The 26,035-nt window shown below is 43.5% G+C and overlaps 2 protein-coding genes across 2 annotated transcripts in view; one reads left to right on the forward strand and one right to left on the reverse strand. All coding sequences in view use genetic code 11, as the record gives it.

Annotated features, from left to right (window-relative positions):
* The window catches only part of EGR_03527 (Nuclear factor 1 B-type), a gene marked incomplete at both ends in the record, with an annotated part of 30,184 nt that extends 7,962 nt beyond the window's left edge, over positions 1 to 22,222 (reverse strand). Inside the window, 9 exons of the mRNA XM_024492776.1 lie at positions 3,234 to 3,436; positions 7,902 to 7,967; positions 8,797 to 8,884; positions 10,269 to 10,319; positions 11,479 to 11,762; positions 13,493 to 13,727; positions 19,565 to 19,771; positions 21,332 to 22,069; positions 22,115 to 22,222. Of these exons, the coding sequence (XP_024352909.1) occupies positions 3,234 to 3,436; positions 7,902 to 7,967; positions 8,797 to 8,884; positions 10,269 to 10,319; positions 11,479 to 11,762; positions 13,493 to 13,727; positions 19,565 to 19,771; positions 21,332 to 22,069; positions 22,115 to 22,222 (1,980 nt within the window). The remainder of the gene's footprint in view (positions 1 to 3,233; positions 3,437 to 7,901; positions 7,968 to 8,796; positions 8,885 to 10,268; positions 10,320 to 11,478; positions 11,763 to 13,492; positions 13,728 to 19,564; positions 19,772 to 21,331; positions 22,070 to 22,114) is intronic.
* Positions 22,223 to 24,410: 2,188 nt separating this feature from the next.
* EGR_03528 (Proteasome subunit beta type-4) lies at positions 24,411 to 25,790 on the forward strand (the record flags this gene model as incomplete). The annotated part of the gene is made up of 5 exons (XM_024492777.1): positions 24,411 to 24,599; positions 24,632 to 24,750; positions 24,786 to 24,928; positions 25,007 to 25,175; positions 25,676 to 25,790. The coding sequence occupies 5 exons, from the start codon at positions 24,411 to 24,413 to the stop codon at positions 25,788 to 25,790; spliced, it is 735 nt and encodes a 244-aa protein (XP_024352910.1).
* Positions 25,791 to 26,035: the final 245 nt, after the last annotated feature.

Below are 26,035 nucleotides of genomic sequence, written 5' to 3' on the forward strand. Positions count from 1 at the left end.
CTCGCACTGGATTTTGCCTCGATTTATTTGAACCACACTAAAAACAACTTCATTGTCTGCCCCGCACATGAATTGACCCTATTAAAAGCACTCTCACCACATTTGTTAACCATCTTCACAAACTCAACTGTCAAAACCCCTTCGTGGACGTTCTCACCGTCTTGGATGGATGGGATGAAATACTCGTAAGGATAAAGGGCACTAACTTCTAACTGCACTTCTTTCATCTTAGATACCCATTAAGCGAAATGAAAATCTTTACAGTTCCACTTACCTAATCAACAATTCAAGTTTTTCCAATTGTAGTGAGCTCTCGGAGACATGAAATCAAGCATCGTAATAAAATCGCCTGAAATTATTAACTGATGGTTTTATTTATGTTAAATTCGCCATGTGTAGCCATCTTCTACAAATTTTGTTCCGCAATTTCAAGACATTTTCCTACAGAGCTCTATCTCGATCGACATCTTTACGAGCATAGGTTTAGCGATAAATCGTGATCACCCTTTACCACCGAGGCAGCCCTTGCTTGTAAAGATTAGTTATTTACAGTCTTATAGTCAACCGACTCAATGGATCTTTTGAAGAAGCGCAGATATTATTTCAGGTAAACGCATTCAAAATTGCTTTGTTGAAGTGAATGCTTTTTGCATTCAACTAACCACTGCATAGAATTGATACAATCAACACAGCTCGCACTGAATTTGCTGTTCTTTGATCAAGTTGTAGCGTGTTTGAAACTTTTTTGACATTTTAGAAGTTTTCAGAGGCCTTCAAGTTGCAAATAGCCAAGGTCTAAGACATTTCGATTCGTCAATAGGTTGTCCTTATTTAGATAGCCAATCAACGTTGAGCTATTCACCAGTCCATGCAAAACAACTCCAAGTTCATTTACATATTCCCGATTATTCAGCAATGCTAGACCAATACTGCTCAAATCTATCCAAGATGTCTTCAAGATACATTATTCCGATTCGTGAAAAAGTGAAACAATCAGAATCGAGTCATCGCCTTTGTGCCAACCATCAAGTCATCTGAAAGGTGTGACTCACTAGCAGAGCCTTCAAAGGAAAACCAGTCATCACAGGTCAGATTTCTTAGTGCGGTAATGTGATACCACCAATTGCACTACGGAATTAGCAAATTCAAACACTGCTCCGAAATTTAAAAAAAAAAAATCACCTGCAGATTATAGCTTTAAAGTATGCTGATCTGTTGCCACAATCTAATGAAAAGGTATAGCACACATTAATAATGACGGTATCATATAAGAAGGAGTCAGATGTATGCGACACTTAGTATAAGCATTACATTCACTTGCAAAATTCCGTTAGATCAACGACCCACAGTCCCTGTTCGCCGTTTCCACCTTATTGGTTGTAAACCAACCAATCATATTTTGGTGACTCAACCAATGGACTTGGAGGACGGTTAAAAGCATCAAAAGTGAAAATGAAAAAAAAAAACATCAACAGTTAATTCCGATGCGGAAAAGCACAACACACACCGCAGTTAGTGACGATGATCAAGACACAGCCAAAAGTATGTGTACATTTTGTGGCTGCCTGCAAAAGTAGATCTGTTACACGATGCACGTATGCTGACTGTGCTCGGGTGCCCTCGTACGCAGCGCTTAATCAATTGAGATACAAGCACACAAGATTACGCTCAAACAAAAAAAAAGAAGACGTGCACGCCCAAAGTACTAAACAAAATGAGAGGCACTGCACGCAGAATGGTCTATTCGCCAGACTTGGAGACCGATCCCACCACTATCGGTCAAGCTGAAGGTCATGGGGATTACTGGACGAACCACTTCCACTCAAAAGGTACAACTATCATTCGCTCGTAGCCTAAAAAGCAGCAACTTCGCTCAAACAATCTTCGTAACTAAACAAGCTACTAACTAATTATTATTATTCTCTTGTAAATAAAAATGACCACAAAATCGTAGTGGAAAAGGCAGGACGAGAGGACCGAAAGCATAACTGCTGATTATTTAAAAAAACGTGGATTCGGAAACCAAAAAACCCCTCACAGATGAGAAAGTTCGTGACGCTCACAAAGGTAACTATTCGTAACAACAGTAAGTTGTGGTTTCCCATTCACGTATCATGAATACAAAAGACCGACACAAACAGCCACCATATACCACCAATGCAGCACTGGGTGGCCATTTTATTCACGTGGGTTTACGCTTTAAGCCACCGCACCAATCACGTTAGGTCTTTGATAATTTTATCAACATCTCCCATCACCTAGCTGTTTCACTTCGGTGCATTTCAACCATCTGCGAATGCTAAAAACCAATTTCTGCCTTTAACTATTCATGGAATACTCGTTCAAGATGTGTGAAAGGTATTGTGTTAAGTCTAAGCTATGGCGTATAGCTGGGCTCCGGTGGATGACACAAGTCGACAGTCCACCCAAGAGGGGGTAGACGCGTCTAACAGACCAAAATTGCGGACACGGAAGAGGGCAGACGGGTGTCTCATTAGTCACCCGTCCCTTTGGTGAATTAGTCACCAACACCAACGCCGTTGGAAGGGCCAGTAAAAATGGTTCCGACAGCGTGTGCGTGTGTGGGTGTAGGTATGGTAACATTATCAGCCGCACGTGATATTAACTACGTCCCACTGGGCGCCAATAATAATGCCACTTCTGCGGTGGCTTCCCATTGGTAGGCGTATAAGACCCAATCATGTTCCAAGGGAAGGGTGACTTTTGGGAATTGTGTTATTTTTGGGGAAAGGACTCCTTTTTATGATAGGACAAAAAGTAGATGCCAGAAAACTTCAAGTAAACTGATTCATAGGAGACTTCAAGGTTGCCTCAAGGTCAATTTTGGCATGCACTGGAAATTACACAGACTATCGCTTAGCAGTTCATGCATCAAAGAGTTTAATTAGGAAATGATTCGATTCTTCTAAATGATTAATAAATAATTCCAACGTTTGTTTACCTCTCCATCTTCATTCTCATCACAAGAGAGACAGCGAAGAAAATATCTACGAAAGTTTCTTTTAAATATAATAATAAACCAAGACTAGGTCAGAGATAAATGCTACTCAAAAAGAGGCTTGCCAATCAGTAGCACTAAGGCCAATGACAGGAATTTTTCCCCACTCATCTAGAACAACGGTAACCGGTACTGCTGGTTCTACCATCTGGACTACAAAATAGGCGAGGTTGAACACATGAATCAGAGCAGTGAAGTAAGAAAATGAAATCACCGGTTGCGAGCCGCCTTCCGAGGCGGGTTGGGCAGGAGTGGAGGGAGGCGCCGAATGTGATGGTGGAACACCAGTAGAGGAGGTTTTGGGGAGTTCATTGCGGTTGAGGATGTCCCTGATCAGAGGCAGACTGTCGGCCAGATCCCTGTCCGAGGCATTTAGCGGCACTCGACTGACGGACTCGCCCGCTGGCGTCAGGTTCTCTGTAATGGGGCAAAGGAAGGCATGCGGTGGGGGATAAGTTAGACTAAACAAAACATATTTGCACATGCATTGGTGGCTACGCTGCCGAAGTGACTCACAGTCGCATCTCATCCCGGTGATTCATAGAGGACCCCTGTAGCACCGCGGTAGCCTGCGATGCCTTTGGTCTGGGGTGCGTGACCACGTGTCACGTGGCCCTAAAGAAGAGTGTTTTTTTCCCTCCCCCACCCTGTGCGGTTGACTCACCACCATAATCCCTCCCCTTTGCTAACTATACCGCCCTCCCGCCCACAAAGGTGCGTCATAAAGAGAAAGTCTGGACGAGCGTATCACGAGTTTGCCAATACTAACAACGGTCGTGTTGACAAAACCCGTTTAATCACCACTTCGGCACTTGGACGCTTGCTCAGGACGTAGGTGTCAAAGGGTGAAAAAGTAAGCACGGGGACACGGTAACGATAGTCAATGGAATGGACACCTATGCTTCCTCAAGGGTGACAGCCGAGAGGTGGAAAAGGAAACTCAAGAGGAAATTTGGGATTTTCGAATGTGGAGGATGCCTAAAAGTGGATGGCTCAAGGCTGTTGTAAAAAAAACTTCAAAAACTTGAGGGAATGATACAAACCATAATGAGTCCGAACGTTAAAAAAGACAAAACATTTAGGTGATGAAGGCTCAATTAACTGGAACTGATGACTCCAAGAATGGCGTCATTAATAAAATAGGACAGATTTCTTTTTCAAATGGATCACGTCGGCTAAATTTCGGCAAACATAAGTCAACTATAGAGTGACGAACAGGTAGAACAAGAAAGGACGATTCAACCAAGTTGAAATAAAATCTAGTGCGGGTCGCCATTGTCCCTGCACTAAAACCTGGATTTCATTCAATTTACGTCCAGCCTGTAAGTGTAGAATCGCAGATTGTCGAGGCGCAAGACAGTGGACCTAAGAGTTATCTGCCAAAGTCAATGGGTAGACAAATTCACTTAAGCGGACATTTCTAACTACCGAGTAGGAAGTTTAAAGAGTGAAGTCAGGGCGCTACTAGAACCTTGGAAATGGACACTCAAGGAGAGAAGGTGGAGACCAATGGTTGAAAAGACGCCCCCGCACTGTCTTGACACTTTTCAAAGCCAAGAGAAGAGGGGGGCGGCGAAGATGTCTTATTTTGCGTGTGATGGATGACTCAGAAGCCTGCGTGTGTGGATGTATACGTCTTTGTGAGTGCGTGCCTGTGGGCTTGGTGGGAAAACAAAAGAGGCACCACAAAGGCACACTCTTCTTCACACTGCACTTTGTGGTTCATTCGGCACTTTGGCAGCTACCACCACCACCACCACCACTATTGATGCTGTTGCTGCTCACGGAGACATTGGCACGCCGTCAAAGCCTTTTGCCCTTTAATCGTAAGACAATGTGTGAAATTGGCACTCCACCACCACCACCACTGACAGCAATAACAACAACAACAACAACAACAACAACGGGTAACGACTACGTAGGGAGGATGATGAAGAAGGAAAGCCAGGTGGAGGTTAGGCCCTGGTGGTTCGAACACCTGGACAACTCCTACCATCCGCCACTCTCGCGCCTCACACACCACTTTGTCCGCTGCCTCAAATGACACGGCGAGACGAGTGGGAGACATGGAAAGGTGTTGGCAAGAGAACGCTTGGAGTTGATGAAGTGCATCGCAAGCGAGGTGCTGGCTGTGTGTGTGTGCGTGTGTTTGTGTGTGTATTTGTTAGCCACCGAGATTGGATGTGCACATGCGAATTATTTACGAGAGTACCTGCCTCAAATCACACTTGGCTACAACAACACTACGTGGTGGTGGTGGTGGTGGCGGTGCATCGCAAAAGGGAGTGGGTTTGACCACCTATTGAATGCTCAGCGAAAAGTGGCACAACTACTTGAATGCCTACTGCAGCATGAGTAGTGGCGAAATGGGATTGCGAGGCAAACAGCTCTCACCTCTGTCTCTATTCACTTCCCACGTCAATCGTTGCATTTCATCGCATTTCACGCATTCCGTTTTGTCCGTTTATTCATTCGTCCGCCGACCCACCACGCCCTCGCTACCTACAGTCATGTGGCATTGCATGGTGAAATGTGGATGAACTGTTTCTGGAAAATTGAAATGTGGATAGGACGGAAGGCGTATTCCCAACTGCAGAAGGAGTGTTTTCGGATGCAGACAATGTGGGCGATTTTGGAATACGTGTGAAGGCTTACGCAGAAGTCCACACAAGCAGTTGGCTTGATGGTGAGTTGAAGTGTGTGTTGTTGATGGGTGGTGGTTGGGAGACCGCCGTCGAGATGACGGAATGCTGACTGAGGCCAAAAAGGCAACTCAGGAAGGTGAAGCAATGTGGAAACGTGTCTCCATACATCTAGTGGAGTAAGATGGATGGAAGGCGGGTAGACAATGACGGAGGCAGTGGGTAATTGGCTAAATGTAGACGGGTCGAGAATCAGCATCAAGATGGCTAACCCACGTGGATAACTGTGAACTGTTCAGAACGTTGAAACAGTCTGTGTCGCGTGCACACCTGTCCTTGTTATCATTTATCCTCTCGGACAGGTGTGGAACCGCGTTATAGTGGAGGAGGAAGACTAGAGTGGGAATGGCAGTCTTAAAGTACGGTAAGCGATGCCTCAAATATGTGAATGACAAAAAGCAGAACTAGATGAAGTTCCCTGAAGTGGAAGTGATGAGGAGCAGTTCATACATCTACCAATGGATGCGCGCGAAGAAAGTTCTTTGATTGGGATGGAAGGCAGTGGAGAGCGGTAACTTTAGGATTCCACATGGCGCGAAAATGTCAGACCCTCAAAGGGTTCTTGTGTGCTTGCCTCCATGGCCGCTGCGTCAACAGAATCGCTATACACACACAGACATGATTATGGGGAGCCTTTTACTGCCATCACCGCATCCAGGAACGGGGACGTCAACGCCATAGGGATTTTTGGGTGTTATGGTAAGGTGTCGGTAGTGAGGGTTGATGTTTTGACGAGTTTCTGTAATTGTACACGCCACTGTTTCGGCTAACCAGCCGCGATGCCCGCCCAACTGAATTCCTTTTTGAGGTCAAAGCCAGGCCGAGAATGGTGGACCGAAGAAGGCAACGCACTTATCCTTCGATGTGTAGGTAAACAACTTCCACATCATCGCTGTTAGTGGCGTGGAACAACACAAACCGATGGTTTCATAATAAGATCCTCGTTTACATAGACAGTACCAGTGAGTATTCAACTAAAATGCTGTCTCTTTGCATTAAATCAGTTAAGAGCACAGAGAGCGGGATTTTCTTTAAAACGCCTGAAACGGCTCCTCTACGTCGCAAGTAGAGAATGGTTTCAGAGAACAGAATGTCAATTCACCTGCTTTCCTGAGTCTAGAAGTCTACCAAATAGACTTCGCTGGACGTTCATCGAAACGCCCAAATGCAAGGCTGATGGTGGAATAATTACAAAACCCTATTAATCGAGAGTGCCAATTTCAGTGGGATTTTGAGACTCAAAAGAAACCTGTCGATTTTTCAAGGCAAGACTGGAACAAGGGAGGGAGCGCAAAGAACATCAGAAGAGTTATTCAATTTGTGTGAGACTAGACTCTTTTAATCAAAGACGATTAACACTAGCATAGGCGACGCGTTCAAAGACTCGAAAACGCCTATTTCGCGAAGTCAAGCGCCTATTATCAATCGCACTAGTCATTTTTGACTATCTTAAGCGATGAATATTAAAGAGACGGCTAAAATTGACCAATTCCCAACAGTAGCACTGAGAGGATAGCAGACAGTATATTGCCCATTTAGGAGGCCATTTGATTTACCCTGTGATAATCGCACAAGTAATTAAGGTGCACATGCACGTCAACTTCCGATGAAAGGCATGGGGAGGGTAATAATCGAGCAACTGAGATCCCCAGAAAGTCGCCCTTTTGAGAAGTTGAGGATCAGAGAGGATCGATGTGTCAGTCAATGCCCTCGCCTGCTCGCCCATTCGCACCCACAGAGAGGGAGAGATCACAGAAAGCGAAGCAGGCGACTACTCGACGGCATGCAGATCAAAGACACGAGTTAGGCGGGCAAGCAGTCGAGCGGGCAGGGTGGACGCGCGAAATGCGCACATTAAAAAGAGAAAAAAATGGGCACGCGCACGTGCGATACTGCCGTCGCTGCTGCTGGTGATTACGAAAGGGTGTGTTGAGTGAGATGAGGGTGAGTGGGATGGTGTGGGGCGGTGGAGGGGGGGGGGAGGGAACAGGCAGTAGACTTCTATCGATTCAGATCGTCTGCGATACCACCCTTGTTCTCCCCCACCCCCCCAATATGCCCCACAAATCGAGGCACGAAGGGGGCCGATTTCGCTACCGCTTCTAAAGCCTCAGATGCAGTAGTAGCGGTGGTGGTGCTAGTAATGTTATCATGAAGAGGGAAAGGCTAAGTGGACATACCGCTGCGATATTGCTGAAGCTCTTCAATGGTGAAGGGGCCAAAGACGTCCACTGACTCGTCAGAGGCTGAAAGGAAAAAGGTGCAGAAAAAAAGAATAAGTGGATGAAACGAAGATCAAGTAAGGCCGATTTTACTATCTTAAAAGTGACTGAAGCAGACACTACTGATTTACGTTATAAGTAACTCGAGCTAATAAAAAGGCTGGACCGAAGCCATAGAAAGCTAAGGGCACGAAACATGATTATCATTTTTCCTTCCGATTAAATAAAAGCATTTGTTGCCTTAATGAGGATGAGATTCCAATTCTAATTACGTGTAACGCTTTTTTTCACGAAAAAGGAAGAGCAACAAGCCCTTTTCCTAAATTCATGATCTGTTTTAAAAGAGACTAACAAGATGTTTACGTGCTAATTTCCCATCCTGAAAATACTGCATGGGAGATCTGAGCTGAGACCGACTACCTTTAGAGAGAGAGAAATGTGCTCGACTGACCTGGGTGTGGTCAACAAAAGCACACATGAAATATAAAAGAACTTGAAAAGCTCCACTCCGACAGACAATTTAAATCTTGAAAATGAGCCACGTGAGAGGAGTGATCCAAGACCGGGATAAAGGGTAATTATGAAGTGGGCCGGAAGTTGATGCTACTGTTCAATCGCCGCGTACAACAACTTTATGTAGGCTAGCACTACAACAGAGGATGATGAAAAACAAATGAACGTGAAGGGGAGGCACAAATGGTGACATTATGTCCTGGAGGCTTACATAGTTTCATAGTTACATAGTTTCAGCCTCCTAACCACCGTCTGAAACAGTACCCCTTATGCCGGGTGGTGGCATGCATGGCAATTAACTAACTTGAGCCATCCAGTGAATTGAAAGCTATCTACCTACAAGGCTGCGGGAGACATTCACTGGGTACAGTCTGGTGGGGATGCAGAGGAATGGAAAAAGCCATCACAGCCTCATGGAAAGTACCCGACTGCAGATTATGCCACGACATTTACATCGACAAATGTAACGAAACTGGCACTCATGATTGTACTTTCACCATGACATTGAATATGATTGGCAAAGGTGAATAGTACCATTTCTTTTAACGAAATGACGTAGAAAGACTTGAACAGTGACACTAGAATGAGGATTGTGTAGAAAATGGGCTTATTGATGATAGGATTTGGGGAAAAAGCAGAACGAAAAAACAAAGGCTAAAGCATGATTGACAGCGGCTTCATTCGCATTATTATTCCTAGCACAGCACATCACAAATTCCCGATGTGTACACACACCCATAATACGCAATCTCTTTCGTTATATCCGAGTTATACATTTTAAAAAAACGTCTCAATAAACAAAATGAATAAAAAAGCTAAATTCTAGACGCTTCAGGGATGAGTTGTCCATTTAGGGAATATCATATTGCAATCAAGATGAGCAACAACGTCTTTAAGTCGACGTATCATAAAACGAAGGAGGTATATCTACGAAAATCAACTCAGAACGCCAAATAAGAAGGTCCATTTGGAAAATAACTTGATAATTCACAAAACTCGCAAATTAATGATAGCATTGGCAATAATTTTGACGCATATTGGCTCTTGGGTGTAATTGAAACAAGGTACATTGGACGCGAAAAAAAAACATTACTAATTTTTTTAATGGCCAATCACATCGAAGTAACCTTGGGAACAGGAACTACTGGGGCTCATAAAAGGTATGGTGTTGTTGCGTGTTGGCGTTGGCTCTAATTGAACATAATGCCAACACTATCGACACCAACACCGCCATCACTTAGCTCTAATAATTTCGTCTGTGTTTCGCAATCCTTCAAAGCCAGCCCTGCCGTACCACTTAAATAAACGTCTTGTAGCTGACCTTAGTAGTCTATATGAAGCGTAGCCACTTCAACAGAAGGTCTCCTTCAAGTTAGGTTGGGACTGACAACCAAGGAAGTAAGCAAATCGGACCAACCGAGCGAGACCCAGACTAAGGAACCTGTTTGCGTTGTACTTCCAGAAGCAAACAAAACCTAAGAATCGGTCATCACTCCGTGTTGCATAAGCTGGAGGAAACGGGACTTCTGAGTAATGAAAATGTGATGGGCTAGACATAGGACCCTCCTAATGGCCGCTATCACTGTTGCTTTCGTGGAAGCTGAACTCAAAGTGTATCAACTGCCCAATGAATAAAGGAGAGTGTGGTGACTCACATCAGGAGGATGAAGTAAAATAAGTCGACCTTCAACGTGGGTTCAAACTGGAATCCGTGACGGAATGTACGTGGTATTCCAGCGAAATGGAATATCTAGATCTAACAGATCTCCCTATCGAAATGAACTGAAAACATTTCTACATAGTGGGGTATACCTGGCACATTTTCACCGCTTCCACGCCATAGAAAGTTGCATAGGCGGCAACCTAGGCACAAAAGTGATATGGAGAGCTGTGAGGGAAGTACTGAGAAAATTGCGTTGGAGTTAGGTAACTACTGCGTTCAAAGCAATCCGGTAACGGGGTGGGGCCTGGATTTAACTATGAAATGTACTAGCAGCATATAGATAGAAAAAAAGTTAACAAACAGTGGAACCCGGGAATCCAGCATCTCCTCATATCGAAATACGGTGAGAAAAGTATGCTTTTAAGCGATAAAAGCACGATAGGCAGCATCCACCTCCTTATCTGGACTTCAAGGGAAGATGATCTCAAAATGCGCCAAAAATAGCATTGACCGAAAAGTGAGGAATCAAAAAAGCAAAATTGACTCTTTGAATCGGTCTAAAGCATGGCCAGCTACAGAGCGAAACCCGGATTGAGCGAATAGCCTCCTTACAGTGCCTTGGCCGCAGCAACGAACAAATACTGAAGCAACATGTGTTACTTGATAGGGAATATTTCTATGATTGGAAGACAGAGACGAATCACCCAGCTGTTAAGAACCTTTTCCAAAAAATTGTAAAAACCACAAAATCCTCCCTCACTCCACGGAATTTCATCCTTCAGTTGTTCTGCGCCGGGAATGAAACTCGTACAGAGAGATTATACAAGATAGCGGTGAAATTGTTATCGTTATCACGAGGTGAGAGAATAGCAATGAACCAAAAGTGGCTCCCTCTCTAAATCACCTCAAACAAACGAGTTTAGCCTTCAAGCAGGTATCTTCACGATGATTGTTTAGCAGTTTGAACGTCTTTCCAAAAAAAAAGAGTAAAAGAGAAGCACCACCGCAGGCTCTGATACCTCTATACTGCGCGAGAAACTGGGAAGACAATGCACAAATACTGGAGGGGCACAAGGACACTAAGGAATTAAAAATGCAAACTTTAAAAATCTGTTTTATACGACGATTTGGTCCCGAGGCAAGGGTAAACAATCCGGAAATTGATCACTCCCTCAAAAAGGGTGAGAAAATCAACAACTCTCTCAGCCAATAAAAGCCTGTCAGCTACAGGGAACATGGGGGGTTGGGGGAGAGAGAGGGAGGGAGGGGGTGGGAGAGGATTCAAATAGAAATGAACCACAAACAAACACATGCATCCACAATGCGCTGAACGTGAACATACATGCACACGGAACATACGAAGGGGGGTTTACTGTCGGGTAAACAAGCACGACTACTGCTGTTGATAGTACTGTTGGTTGTGGTGCTGGTAGAGATGATGTTGTTGCTGGTGTTGGTGGTGGTGATGATGATGATGATGAAACACACGCGCGCGCAATCGTGCATTTGTGCGCAGCACACAGGCAGCACAACAGAGTAGTGGTAGTGGTGGCGGTGGAGGCGGAAAGAAACCAATCTCTCCATGAAGCTGGTAATTTGATTATCCGTCACCACCGCGTGTGCGCTTGTGTGCTGTGTGTGAACTAGAGTGTGCAAAGCAGAGACCAACGGATTGCGATTTCAGCAGTGGTAATGGACTCAAGCGCTATTGGTGCTGGTATTGCCGCTGTAGCAGCTCTTATCGTAACCACCATCCACTTTCACTCGACAGAGACCCTCAGCAAACAGAAACCATCACAAGTGGAAGAAGAAGAGGAGCTAATTCTCAAAGGAACGCTAGTAATTGATGTAGTCGTAGACGCCGATGTAAAGGAATTGAACCATCGTCATTCAATTGAACGATCTTCTGGTTACCGATTCTTGAATTCAAACCAAGTAATTGGGGGAGAAAGGAGTCCTTCAGATCCTGATGCGGCAAACTTACGCTGAGAAGCGAGCAGAAATGCCGGAATACAAGATGGCCTGCGACTGAAGGAACATGGGTCACCAAGTCAAGCTACTTAAGGAAAGCTATAGTCGAATTCGTTGCAGCTTCTGCGTGGAGGAGAGATCGCTCACTGTTATTTATGAAATATTGGGGCTGAACCAGAGTTGGAAACGTAGTTTAGGACAAGTGAGATCATTGTCAAGACATAACAGCAGGCGGGAGGATATGGCTACAGGCAAAAAAAAAAACGCGATAGTCGAAATTCATACAAGCTTTTCCCCAGACAAAAACAGAAAAAGTGATTTTTGTGGTCATCTGTGGTAAATGAGAAACCATTCAAGCGATTTCACCCTGGTTGCATGACACGGCTCCTCCAAAGGTGATACGATGAAACACAGAGGAGGAGTGAAAAATAATCCGGGTCCGGATCGAGAGCTGCTCAATTAATTTACAGAAAAAGCAAACACAGAAAAGTCAAAGACCTACCACACATGTACAATTTGATATCACGAAGACAAGAACTGTTTTAAAAGAGCATTATAATGCGGGAAAATAGACTTTTAGCTAGAAGAATAGTAACTTTGGCATCCTTCTCTTTAACCAAATGGAGGCAAGAAGTAGACTCCGCAGCCGCTCTAATGACAGCCCAAGAATTTCAGTAAACTTTATTTAGGAAATTTTAAAGGTGGAGTTATAAAAATGACTTCCAGAGAAATTTGGAACCAGGTAAGGAAAAATTTAGACTGGAGACCCAAGGTGAGACGACACCCGAACTTCGAAATCGCCCTAGCTTCAAAATAAGATTCGCTGAACAAGGATCAAACATTTTAAGAAGGGAAGAGGAAGAAATGTGATGAACCGTGAAAATAATCTGAAAGCCAAGACCAAATCGTAAGAACCCTTTCCGCTCTCTACGTTTTGTACTCTCTAGGTCATTCTACACGTGGATCGTCGCACATTGGCTGGAGTGGCGGTAGTAGTGTCTTAAAATGGTAGGCAAAAAGCAGAAGCAGAGATCTGCCGACCACACAAGATCAGCATTAATTTAAAGTCAGCGCTATTCCTTCAGGTTAATTCATCATACGGAGCCAACCCCATTCCGTGGTGCTTGTTTACGCTCAGTCCAAGACGGATATTTACATGATAGTCTAACACCACCCAATGCCTGGGGTTGTCAGCTCAGAACCGACACCTGCTGGGAAGATGATTGGCTTATTTTCAAGATCTAAATCACATACCATGAAGGCATCAAACACTGCTTGGGGGTGTTTATTGACAACATCACGAACCCACAGATGGGACAAATCATGAAAGCAAGACGTGAAGAGCCGGTATAGACCCCCTAAAAATAAGTAGAAAGGACAGAGGAGAGAAGGCAACACTCACGTTGAGAGGGCAAACCGGAACGAAGAGAACGAGGTGGTGGTGGAATGATACTGTAGCCGGCCTGCGCAAGGGCCTTAAGGACAATGACGAGGGCGACGGAGCTGGCACGGAATCGGATGTGCTGGGGCCGCACACAGAGCTCCTGGCTGCAAGTGTGCACCATGATATTCGTGTCAGTGCTCGACATCGGTAGTCCGTGGTACAGCATCCCCACTATTGTGTCCAGCCTCCACACCTACAAAATACGCACAGCGTAAAGCACCCTCCAAAACCCCTTGGACAAGCCTGGAAAACGTACTAACGAAATCCATTAGGTATTTAAGGTAGCGAGAATGATCAATGCATATTTAACTTGGAAAAATTAGATGCCATGAATCATTTTAATGGTCATTCGACCAATTCCATTGCTGCATTAGCTCTGATGGCTTGTAAAATTGAACCAAATAGTGCACCAAATGCTTGACCCAGGATTCAAACCAATAGAATTAAGGTGTTAGATCCAAACTAAAACTAATTACTTAAGCCTCATTCGAAGTCAAATGAGAGGAGAAAAATCCAAATCAGGAAGTTGAGCAGGTAATTCCAAAAACCATTAAGCCAATAGCGGTTCTGCAATGAATCCAAAGCTACACGCAAATGTTCACAGGTACTTGAACCGAGTGAACACGGGTAGGAGAATTAACGTGGAAATTTCACCTTCAAGACACTCACTCCGTTATTATCATCGAATCCATACGAGTCATAATATAAGTAATACCGAAAATTTTGAATAAGTATAAACTATCTCACGTTTTTGTTGAAAAGGGGAAATAAATATGTAGGAAGGCAAATTGACACCTATTTATTCAGCCAGTAGAATTTGTTTAGCAGGTTCAGAGGATAAGCAAATCAGTTTGGGGGTGGGCTTCCCTAAAACCAGGAAAGTGAAAACACCAAATGTTAAAAAAAAGTACTATGAATCCGTCATTACAATCAGTAGAAACCGTCAATATGGTAGATGATTCGATGTGTCCACTTCGAAGAACCGCGGGGTGATGCCAAAATGCTACTTATACCGTATCCGATGGCCAGAGTAGCTTCCTGTTGTGAATGTGGATCAATCTTGTAGATACAGCACATAAGGATCATTTTCAGGAATTACTGGACTATACTCAACAAAGCGACCTTCTTCCGTCTCCGTCTAGAGCGTGAAACATCTATTTAATTTAAGAACTTGATGCGCCTATTGGATAAATGACAGTACTGTAGTCCACCAAGCTTTCCACCACATGATCGGCTCAACTTCCATCGTTATGCAAGCCACCTACAGCGAGTTAAAGCAGAAAGTCGACCAAGGCTTCAAGGACGTATCCATCTACTAGGCAATTAGCCATGAAATATTCAATTGTACACCAACACTGGCTGTATAATCCTACTCGAAGACAAATGCATGCAGTACATTTATTCAAGCAATAAGTGCGTGATAATATCGGCAAACCAATCTCAACAACGTCTAGCCAGTCAATATCGAAGAATCAGGAAGAGGGGAGAGGAGTGGGAGACTCCTGGGGAATTGATTGATCAGATAACTTGAAAGAGGCTGTGTGGAGTAGAATAGCTAGGCTTTGAGACGAATTCGCTATTGAATCTCGTCAATTCGCTTTAATCGGGACCGCTCAAGTAAGACCGTGACTTTTTAAAATTTCCTCGATTCGCATAAACTGGGGGTACTGAACGAAGTACTGGGTGTCAATCGCGTCCTACTACTAAGAACCGGGCCAGATGTCGTCGGTTGAGCCAAACACCGCCAACGAAGATGGAACGTATGAGAAAGCATGCGGTGATGAAGTGCAGAAGACCTTAAGCACGGTACGGTGATAGGGCACTTAGCCGTAGTAGGACGATTAAAAGGTGTAAACGATTCAAAAATGGGGTGCATCACGTCGGTGATGATCGTGGCCATAATATTTCACCGCCCACAGCGTCAAAGCCATCCTTGTTAATATTCGTTCAGTACATGGAGCGCCTGATGGAACCCGTGCCGTCGTGTGACGAAATTACACAAGAGAGAAATCCCTCTCGAAAATTCGTGATTTTGGAAGGTTGGCGCCCATGAAGCCTTAATAGAAGGTGCTTTCTGGGCACAAGACACTACCAGCGAGTTACCATGTTGAAAAATAAGTGCAATTTCCGCTCTTTGAAGTCCGTTATTTCTAATGTAAGGTCAAAAGCTCTAGCCACACTTTAGCACCATACAGACGTTGATGGAATAGTAACCACTTCTAATCGCAATGCTAATGGGATGGACGCATTCGTTTCCCATCGCTATAATTTCTTTAAACCACCCTAAATATTAAAATCGTCTTTCGGACAAGGACTTCTTTAATGTTTTAGGTTACTTGCTATGTGCCGTCGCCATCAAGGAAGCCGCCAATAAGTGACAGAAAATCCACAAAATCGTCCCTGACGAGCGGTTATAAAGCGAATTATGCCTTTCAAATAGCAGTGATGATGCAGCTGCACATTAATAAAAGAAAAGATATATTAAGAACAATTAAAACGAAAACGTAAGCAAAAGCTGACTCCTTTCAAATATAAAGGAATTCGATTCATATAAAGAGGGATATTTCGAATATACTGACCACCGACTGAGCGGTAAATCAACCACTCCAGGTAAAAAAGTGCAAACACATGGAAATGGGAACACATGGAAACGTATGGGGTAGTTTATCGGCAAATTTTATTTATCAAAAAAGCAAGCAAGCAAGCAAGCAGTGTGGAAGGAGTGCGGACTACTACTACTACTAACGGCTCAATCAGTACTACATTTGACGGTGTCATGAGGAGTGGAAAGGGGAGAGAGATGCCACGCGGAGACAACTCGCGCATTCGTCGTGCGCCGTCAGTGTTTGTGCTGGAGTTGTGAAAAACATGCGGAGGCGTGGAGGCAAGGCGAATGCACACATAAATGCACGACTAGACAAGAGCCGGTGGGAGGGCAAAAGTTGACCACGCTTAAATAGATTTTAGAAACCTGAAAAACCAGACAGATATGGAGAAAGGGTAAACGAAATTTTAAGAAGCGAGACAAAATGAACTCCCATCCTAGCTACTACAGTGACCCTTCAATGCAGCTTGGCTGCCATCTGTTCAACAAATAAGTCAGTATGATACAGCCTCACAGCATCAAGGAAACCGAGTGTAGGTGGAGGTTACAAACCTTAAAAGAGTTAGCACATCAAAGGTTTTTTGGCTGAAAAGTTGCAGATTGCAATAGGTTATTTGATGGGGCTTAAAGTGGAGGCTCGGATTTGGGGGTATTTATCATTGAAATCGGCAATAAAAAAAAAGATTATTGGGATTTATGATCTTCTACCGCGTACGATTCAGACAGTGTTAAAAAGAACAAATTGTCCTTAGTAGAGGTTTGAAGAAATTAGACCAAGGAACTGGCGAATTGGGATAAGCGGCTAGCAAATAAAAATGAATTGGTGAGTGAGCAGCAGAAAAAAACTCCATTTACAGAATGTACAAGTCTAACCCCAAGATTGGCGCTTCTTTCAACTGAATTAGGATGAAAGGAGTCAGACCTTCTAAGAGGGGCAAAAATTAGCACAATGTACCGCCGAGACAAAAGCCCGGTTTATAAATAGCTAAGGAAGAGAAAAGGTCATCAAAACAATGCACAGTTAAGCAAAGACGCAGAAAATGAAGATGCGGAGTAGCTCGACGGTGAAATGACGAAAAAAAAAAATGCGTTTCTAAGGCAAAAGCATACATTTCGTTCCAAGGGTGAAAACATAACATTCGGTCTACAAAAGAGCAGGCACGCAATAACTTCTCCAAACTTATTTATCGACTTGTCAGAAATGATGATCTGAAAGTATTCAGCTCAAGACCTCCGGAAAATCAAACAGAAAAACTCAGAAAACTGTGGCCTGTAACAAGACCCTAATGGCAGAAATAGGAGAAATGCTCCGTCTGAACACAAGACTCCCGAGGAGACGGATCTTGGGGAAATCGAGACCAAAGGGCCCGAAAGTGAGATAGAAGCCTAACCTTAGAGAACAGAATCCAGTGAAGAAGAATACCGTACCGAAAATACGAAGAAATCGCAAATAACAAAACTTATGTCCCAGACAAAAAACAGCTAATTCAGCGCTCTACGCTTGAGGAATTTAGTCTATTGAATAATTTCACATAAGAATAACATTAAAGACCAAAGAAATGAGACGCATTGATGATTCATGGCAATATAAAACCTCCAGAACATACCACTGAAGGTCTGGGGAAACGGGAAGCACTTCTAGACCTAGACAATGCAAACTAGGCTAGACAGGTAGGTGGAAAAAACGGGACTCTTAAGATCTGTGAGAATAGCCAAAACCAGACTGCAAAAGGTGTGGGTTTCAAAGATTGCAAACATAAAACTCTGGACATTGCCGAAAAACTCTACATTCAATTTACGACTGAAATATTAGAAGGGCATTGCTTCCCAATCCCAATAAGATGGCGTATATAACAGAAACACAGACCCCTCAACCGTTGGTAGTAGGGAACTTTGAGACGCAAGGGAGGGAGGACCCAATATCAGCTTTTCAGAAGTAAAAATGTACGGAAACTCGGGAGAAATGCAAATCAAAAACCGTAAAAAGTAAAAAAAGCTTCTGGGTTTCAATTACACAGCTTACCATGGAGGAAAGGAAGTTCCTAAAGATAGATTTTTAGATCAGCAAAAAAAGAACCGAAAACTTAAAACTTTATTTTGAAGAGCATGAGGAATACCGATAATATGGCTATTCAACACCAGCAAGGGACCGATAAATAAAAAAAAACCACCTCAGAACAAAGAGGCTCTGAGTCGGTGGGAGAGGGAGGAGAAAAGAAAAGGTAGTGGGTTAACGCCTCACACAAAGAAAACCCATTTCTTGCGTAATCGTCATCTCCGCCACCACCACCGCCTGCCTCCAACATTGCGGCTGCGCTTACGTGCCGCAAATGAAAAGCACGCATGCGGGAGCAAGAGAGGCAGGGGAAACGAAAAGTTACTAAAAAAAGGAGTCAGGCGGACGGGCGACGGAAAAAAGAAACAGACAGTGTGAATGAGTCGTCGACCAGACAAAGCTGTCAGCTAATTTGAGATGCGTATCGAAAGGAAGTTTTCGCACCGAACTAGGGGAAAACACATCTAGTACCCGGAACTAGGGCTACATCACATTGCAGTGGGGCTAATTACTTCACACCAAACCAGGTTGACAGAACTCATAAGCAAAAATATTTATCAACACATTCCCTCCAGCGTAGAGAAAGAAAATCCACTGCCACCACTACCACCACCACAGCTCACGAAAAAAGGTCGTGCTCCCAAAAATCAGGATCTGATGCCAGTTTCCCTAGGCCAGAAACGTACTACATGTAATTTATTGCTTTAACCTCAGCTAATTCCTTTTTGAAAAACACTTCGGTACAAACATATTCATCCTAAGCCATTGATGAAGGCAACGCATTGGATTTTGTTGTAAATACAATTGTGCCGACAACCCAGTTGATTGCGTTAAGCCCTCACACAGGTGGAACGTGGTTCATGCTTCCAGCCCTCCTGTACTTTTGAAAAGAAGCTGTTTAGGACCTTTGCAGTCATAGGTGCTGCGAAATTCACCGCCCGACGTTGCCTATTCATTGATGTTTTCTTACATAACAAAGAACGACGAGGGAAATGCACCACCAGAGGAAACGAAAACACCATGAAAGTTTGGTCCAAACATTGGATTAGTTTCCAAAACAGATTAATATCACACAGATCGCACTTGCTAACAAAGCAAAGCAACAAAGAACGAAAGGAGAAAGGATTCCATCGTTGATTTTCTTAAGTACTTTCAAATTGAACATGATCACCTACTTTACTTTTATAACATTAATAAAAGCACACGTGAATAAACAGAAAAAAGATCCAAAACAGGGGCCACTAAACCTTTTTAAATCAATGGTTTCTTTGAGTACTTAAAAACAAGACACCATCCACCAACGGCCAGCACTAAATCATTGTGACACTGAAAAAGCAAAATAAGGTGTTAAAAGGAGGGAAGGAGGTACCTTATCGGAGCCCTTCCCACCGTCAATGCGACGCATGCGTCCCTTGGCGTCGGGCCGGCTGAGGACGCAGCAGTCAGGATCGTTGAGAGCCTCCGGATCGCCCAGCCAGCACTTGATGAACTTTAGCACAGAATCTGCGGGCAGCTCCTTGTGTAGTTTCTTCAACAGATTCACCACCGTGTCCGTCTCCATGATCTGATTCATCTCCTACAAAAGCAGTAACAGCGACACCAAGAGAAACCTTAAAACTGTTCTCGCACGGATGCAAGCAAGACACCGTTCAATTACCTTGAACAGAAATATGACAACACTGATGAAATCAACGGGGCTATGATGTTGCTCATTTTGGGGAGGGAAGGCAGGCAGAAGAAAGGATCTGTTTGGTTAATCCACGTGTTGAAAGAGTAAAAATTTAGAACTTTACGGGGAGGTAACCACATTTATTCAACAAGATGGACCCTTATAATGGCCAGAGATTAAAGACACCATATTCAAAAGTTTAAGACCGGACAAGATGGACATGAGATAAGTCAGAAGAGTGAGTACAGTCGACAGTGATGCGGTCTAACCGAATAGAACCAAACAGGAACAACCAGAGTGATTGCTCACATAAAAACAGGAAAAAAGTAATGAGCATTGGCAAGTCTCAATCTTCCCCCATTACTGATTCAAGCTATCCTCCAAAATGATGAGCTCGAGAGTGTAAGGGGAAGGAATGAACACATCAATGCCAAGGGGCAGAATAACAGTGCAAGGCTACCCAAATCGAAAAAAAGCATGGCTCCCTTTAGATAAGGAAAAGTACCAGCAATTTCAGAAGAGCATCTATGTATAGCTAAACAGATAGTTTTAGCATCCAAACGCGCTAGGATTATCGTATATTTGGAAGGTATGGATACAACTGATGCGACGCCATCAGGTATTGCTAGATTATACCTTTTTCAACTACCCCTCCCACTGCAGTTGATCACACTTTCAAATACACAAACACCAATGGCAACAATACAACCCCACTGAAATGCAGCATTTCGTTTATTCCCAAATTGATCATAAGGCAACGCACATCATATTCAAGTTACTAGTCGGTAAAGAAAACAACCAAAGACGAAAGACCACCGGATTAAATTCCGTAAACCTCATTCTCCCTTGCGAAATTCACACAGAATTTAGCTACAGTTCATCACTAATTGGATTCACACGAGGCAAAAATTAAAAGGCAGTAAACGTTAGATAAGCTGGAAATATATCTGTAAGGTCTATAGCTCTTGGGAGAAAGGTAGCCCATGAAGTCGATACCAAAAAGGGACTACTTCATACATCAATCAAAAATTAAATTACGCAACTTAATGGTCCAGAAGACCGAGAAGTCCGAACAATCATCACAAGAAATATCGACAGATGTCGCGAAAAAGGTTGAACAAAGGCTGGAGGAACTAAAACCAGTCAATTTGTTAATAACCAGACACCAAGTCCTCATGAATATAGGCGGGGCAGGGAACTTCGTACCCACAGATGTTCCCGCATCACAAAAGTGGTGCAAGTTGCAAAAGGCATCGAGACGTAACGAAGCGTGGAGTTGGTCGGAAAGCTTGAGGCTTCCGAGGAAAAAAAAGAACAAGCGACGCATCAGTAGTCAAGCGGCGGAAGGGCTTTGAAGTATCTCAACTAAATATTGTATAATGCTATCCATTTTTCGCCATTTATGCCTAATCGTGCTCGATACTAGCAAAAGGCATATCCCCGGCAAGCGGTAAATCACAACCATACGCGAATTTTCCCGCCAATAATGCTCCAATCGTTCTGCGTCTGTCCGGAATTAGTAGAGGTTCGCCGATTCTCTTCGCGATTTCTCTCACGCATAGAAGAGATACCTCGGAACCAGAGCGGAGCGATTCGTTTGCACCTCGAGACGATGATTTGGACAAAAAGAGCCTCACTCACGGTACTTGTTCGTGGAGGGCTCACGAAGGCGCTTCGAGGTTGTGAAGGAGGCGCTGGAGGTGTTTGCTGTTGTTGTTGCGGAGGAGGAGGCGGTGGCGGTGCTAGATTTGCATCCGTTGAGGGCTGTCCCGATTGGGCCAAATTGACCGTAGTATCGAGACACTGATATTTGCGAAAAGGTGGATCCGCAGGTTGAGAAGGGGGAAGACCCGGTGAGACCGAACCATCCGCAAAGCAGTATTCGTTCTTCTGCGGAGCAACGCCATCCGCTTTGAGGAAATCTGACTTGTTGTTGGCAGCAGTGGGGGGAATTAGCATGGGCATACAGGAATTTATTTCTGGGATGTAGCCTTGCATTAGGGGAGATGGTTGAGTGGAGACAGGAATGGATGGCGCCAGAAGTTCAGAGGCAAATTTCAGGGGTGGCTCCTGCTTGGGCTGGTGCCCATCGGCATCTTTCGAAAAGTCAGAATATTGGGGCTGCAAGTTAGAGTGAGCACAAGCAACCTCGGAGGAAAGCTTAGTATTTTGCTGGTAGACGTTACTGTAGTTTTCTATTTTAATCTACAAGTAGCGAGACAAAGATGAGAAACATTCTCAAAACGATACCTGATGTGGTCCACCGTTAACAGTTGATAGTCGAGGTTGAGAATAGCCAATATTCGAAATAAAGGATACGGGTTTATCTGGTTCGTCTTGTCCATAAATAAAACTCATTAGGGATATTGAGAGAAACTACAACATGTGGCGCCGCGCACAGCATAAACGCAGAAAAACAAATCAAAACATTGTCCAATGTTGGCGCCAATTTACATAGACCAACTTAAACACAGGTCAAGGGAGAAAGGGGAAGGATTTGACCTATTTCAAGTTCATTGTTCACACCAGTGGTTGTTCACTAGTCGTAATTGTGGTTTTCTGCTGCACTCAAAGATTTTAGGCAAATTATAGTTAGGAGTACGTTGAAGAACTACCTATTTCTTCAATCAAACTTATTAGAAATATAAAAAAATTAATGCTTCCAACTTGGTATTATTATTTTAAAGCACAACCAATTTTGTCGTAAAATTTATATAGTGTTCGCAATTCCAAAATTGCATTTTACATCTGTTATTAGGTGTCCTGCGCCTGACTACACAGGTAATCCAAAATTTACCGATTGAAATATCGCCTCCTAAGGCCTTTTTACTCATACCTGTGGCTTTATGTGTATATAATTTATAAACCGTTATTACCAAATGTCTTGCGTTTTTACGACCGCAGGAAATATGCGGATGTCTCTACGAAACTAAAACCTGTGCGCATTAAATTAATTGCATTTTTATTTATTTGCCTTGGTTTTGCAAACGTTCAGGACTCTGCTTGTGTACTTACTCTGGGTAGTCCAAACTCTAAGCTATGCCAGCAACTTCCATTGCCTTCTTTCGTCCTCTAGAACGCTGCAGACCACTACACTGGAGCTAGCAGACTGTAAAGTCAATCGTAAAAGGTATGTCTGTTTAGTTCCATTGCTACATTTGGAACTTTAATTTGATGGGAGATGGAAAGATGCTACTGATGAGAGGAACTTTGATAGCAATTAAGTGTTTGGGGAAATATGTTACTAAGCTGTCTATAGTACTGCCTAAATAATGCTAATTAAGTAAACATTTGACACCTCACCCACCTATCTACAAGTCGTAGAGAACACAAATGCGTAAGTTGCTTGCTAACACCGAAGTGAGTGCGGAATTCAAAGCTAGAATAGGCGCGAGATCTTATTTATATAAAACCATGCAAAAACGTCTTTTGTTACATGACCCTCTTTTAATGTCATATTGTTTTACTACGAGTGGCAAACATCCAAGCTGGCCTACATGTTCATCCTTCTCCAATAAGGTTCCCAAAGATGTCAAATATATAGATTCCTTAAAATTGTCAAACCCATGTAAACGCATTGTCTATCACGGTTTGATCAAAAGAATGTTTCTTGCAGCTCTGCTTACGGTGTGATGACTGAGGCGGAATGCTGACCAAGGGGAGAGTCAGAGACAATGCTCAAAAGAGGTAAGAGCCCCTGTAATAATTTGCTGATTTGTTTAACTATGCATTTATATCGCACGAACAATAAAGCCTTTGCCATTGTACATCCGCTCGCGGACATGGCCTTTGTGCCTTGCCAGTACACACTCAGCCCTCCTGTACAAATTTATCGCATATACTGCTCCCATTCTATGTATGTTTTTAGGTAGGTCTCGTCGCTTGTTCCCTTTGGTGACCTTATAATATTTGCAAATTTTTAGGAAGTTCTAAATCTTTTAGTAAAGTGCCGTTTTTATGCTCTTACTGGTCTCTATTATGTATGCAGTCAATTAAATATATGAATGCACTTTACTGTGATTACTTAAAGAAAACGCTCGTAGAGTTTGTGATTTGACTGCTGAGTACTAAGGCTTTCGTGTGAATACAAATGAACCGTTTAAATGGGGTAGAGCTCTGGCAATTGGCTACTTGGGGAGCCATGCTGTCAAAGGAAATCCGAACCTTTGAAAAATGAAGAGTTCACATGGTCAAACGTAAAACTAAAAGAGCATACTTTAACTGCACAGCAAAAGTTAAGGCTTGTCTAAGTGGAGGTGTCAAAAAATGCCTTCACCAGATGATATGGTTTTGTGCAAGTGCTGGGATTTCTTCGTTTGTACATACACGCGCACCCAAAACGCGGATTAAAAAAAATAGGCTTCAATAGTTTTTAAAATTTTGTTTAAGGTGAAAACGGTTATGATATCTAAATCGGCTCCATTTAAACAACTACCAGTCCTAGTTATTTGATTTCAAGCCTTTTGTTTGAATTGGTAGTGCAATGACTGCCTTTTTCAAATTACTTGATTAGGTTCTGTTGCACCTTCCCGTTCTCAATTTGGTTATGAGCGTTGAAGCTTCCCTATCACATGCTGGTTTTATGTCCGATGCAAGGAGCCACACACTGTCTCCTTCATGCAGTGGCTCATCGGTTATTGGTATTAAATTCAAGGATGGTGTAATAATAGCTGCTGATACTCTTGTATCCTACGGTTCTTTGGCCCGGTACACGAACTTCGATCGCGTCCTAAAAGTATTATTTATGACCGATATATGATTGTAAAGGTTAATGAATGCACTGCTCTGGCATGTTCTGGTGATATTGCCGACTTTCAATACCTTGTTAAGCACATTAGCCGGCAAGTTTTAACTGAGAGCCTCCTTGGCGACGGGTTTACTACCAGGTACTAAAGCACCTTGTTAAGTTTACTTTTCAAAGTCCTCAGGCGCTTCATTCATGGATTACTCGGGTGATGTACCACCGTCGAAGCCAGTTTAATCCCCTCTGGAATAGTTACATTGTCGGAGGCGTCCAGAAAGATGGTACACCCTACCTTGGATGCACCAACATGCTTGGGGTCGGTAGGTTAGCTACTTTCATCATTACCACTTATATCGTGGGGAATGTTCTCCTGATCACTCACCACCATTTTTTGCTAGCTTTCACCGAGGACTGTGTGGCCACAGGTTTCGGCTCGTACCTAGCGCTTTCCCTCCTTCGGAAAGTGATTGAAACCAAGGCAGATTCAAACATTGCAAACCTTACTTATGATGACGCCTTGGGGGCTCTCAAGGATACCATGACCGTCCTCTTCTATCGCGATGGCCGGTATGCTTGTTTTTTGGGCTTCTCCCACTAGCATCACCTATATGTAGTACTAACTTTTGTGTAACAAAGGAGTAGATGGGGTTTAAACTATCGGCTCAAAGCTACCTATGCCAACTTACAAGATGATTCCTTTCACTTCTGTAAGGTGTCATTAAGTGCATCCTTCAAAAGTTGATGACTACTTGTGTCTTGTTAGAGCATTAAAATACCTTTGCTGTAGTTGTCGATTTTCCTCCCAGATATGTCTCTGTATCAAATGTGTTTGTTATATTCTAACGACGTAAGTTGAAGGCTGTTGTTCCTAGTCAATGCTTTCTTAACCACGAATAGATGCAGTGCTTTTTCAACTCGGATCCACCAACTATTAAAATCTTGCTCATTGCCATCCAGGTCTTGTTCAATGTGAAGTATGAGTCCCATAGGGTCTAGCACTTCTAAAAAGCTGGTTGATCGATGCAGTCGATAGAGCTCTTCCTCTATTGTTGCCGCTCACTTTTTAGTGCCTTTAACATGTACAAAATCGCGGTGGTAACTAAAGATGGCGTGAGTGTGAGCGACAACCAGAAAGCGGAGGTGAACTGGCAGATTGCAGAAACTGTTGCCGGCTATGAGTGACCCTCTCTCTTCCTCCGTATTCTTGCTCCAATGTAACTCCTCTTTTGTTAAATGCTCATCTATCCAACAGTTCTTTTTTTCGAATGCACTTTTTGCGGTGTGGGGTGTCGATCGTCGTTGATAACGGTAGGGTCTCTGTTAGGTTGGAACCGTAGGTAATTGCTACCACATCCAGCGGTGTCAATGCAATCATTGCTCTTGACAGCGGCAGGGTAATGACGCCGTTAGCATTTACCTTGCCCTAA

This window comes from Echinococcus granulosus (assembly GCF_000524195.1).
Source record: "Echinococcus granulosus chromosome Unknown EG_S00018, whole genome shotgun sequence".
NCBI classification, from domain to species: domain Eukaryota; kingdom Metazoa; phylum Platyhelminthes; class Cestoda; order Cyclophyllidea; family Taeniidae; genus Echinococcus; species Echinococcus granulosus.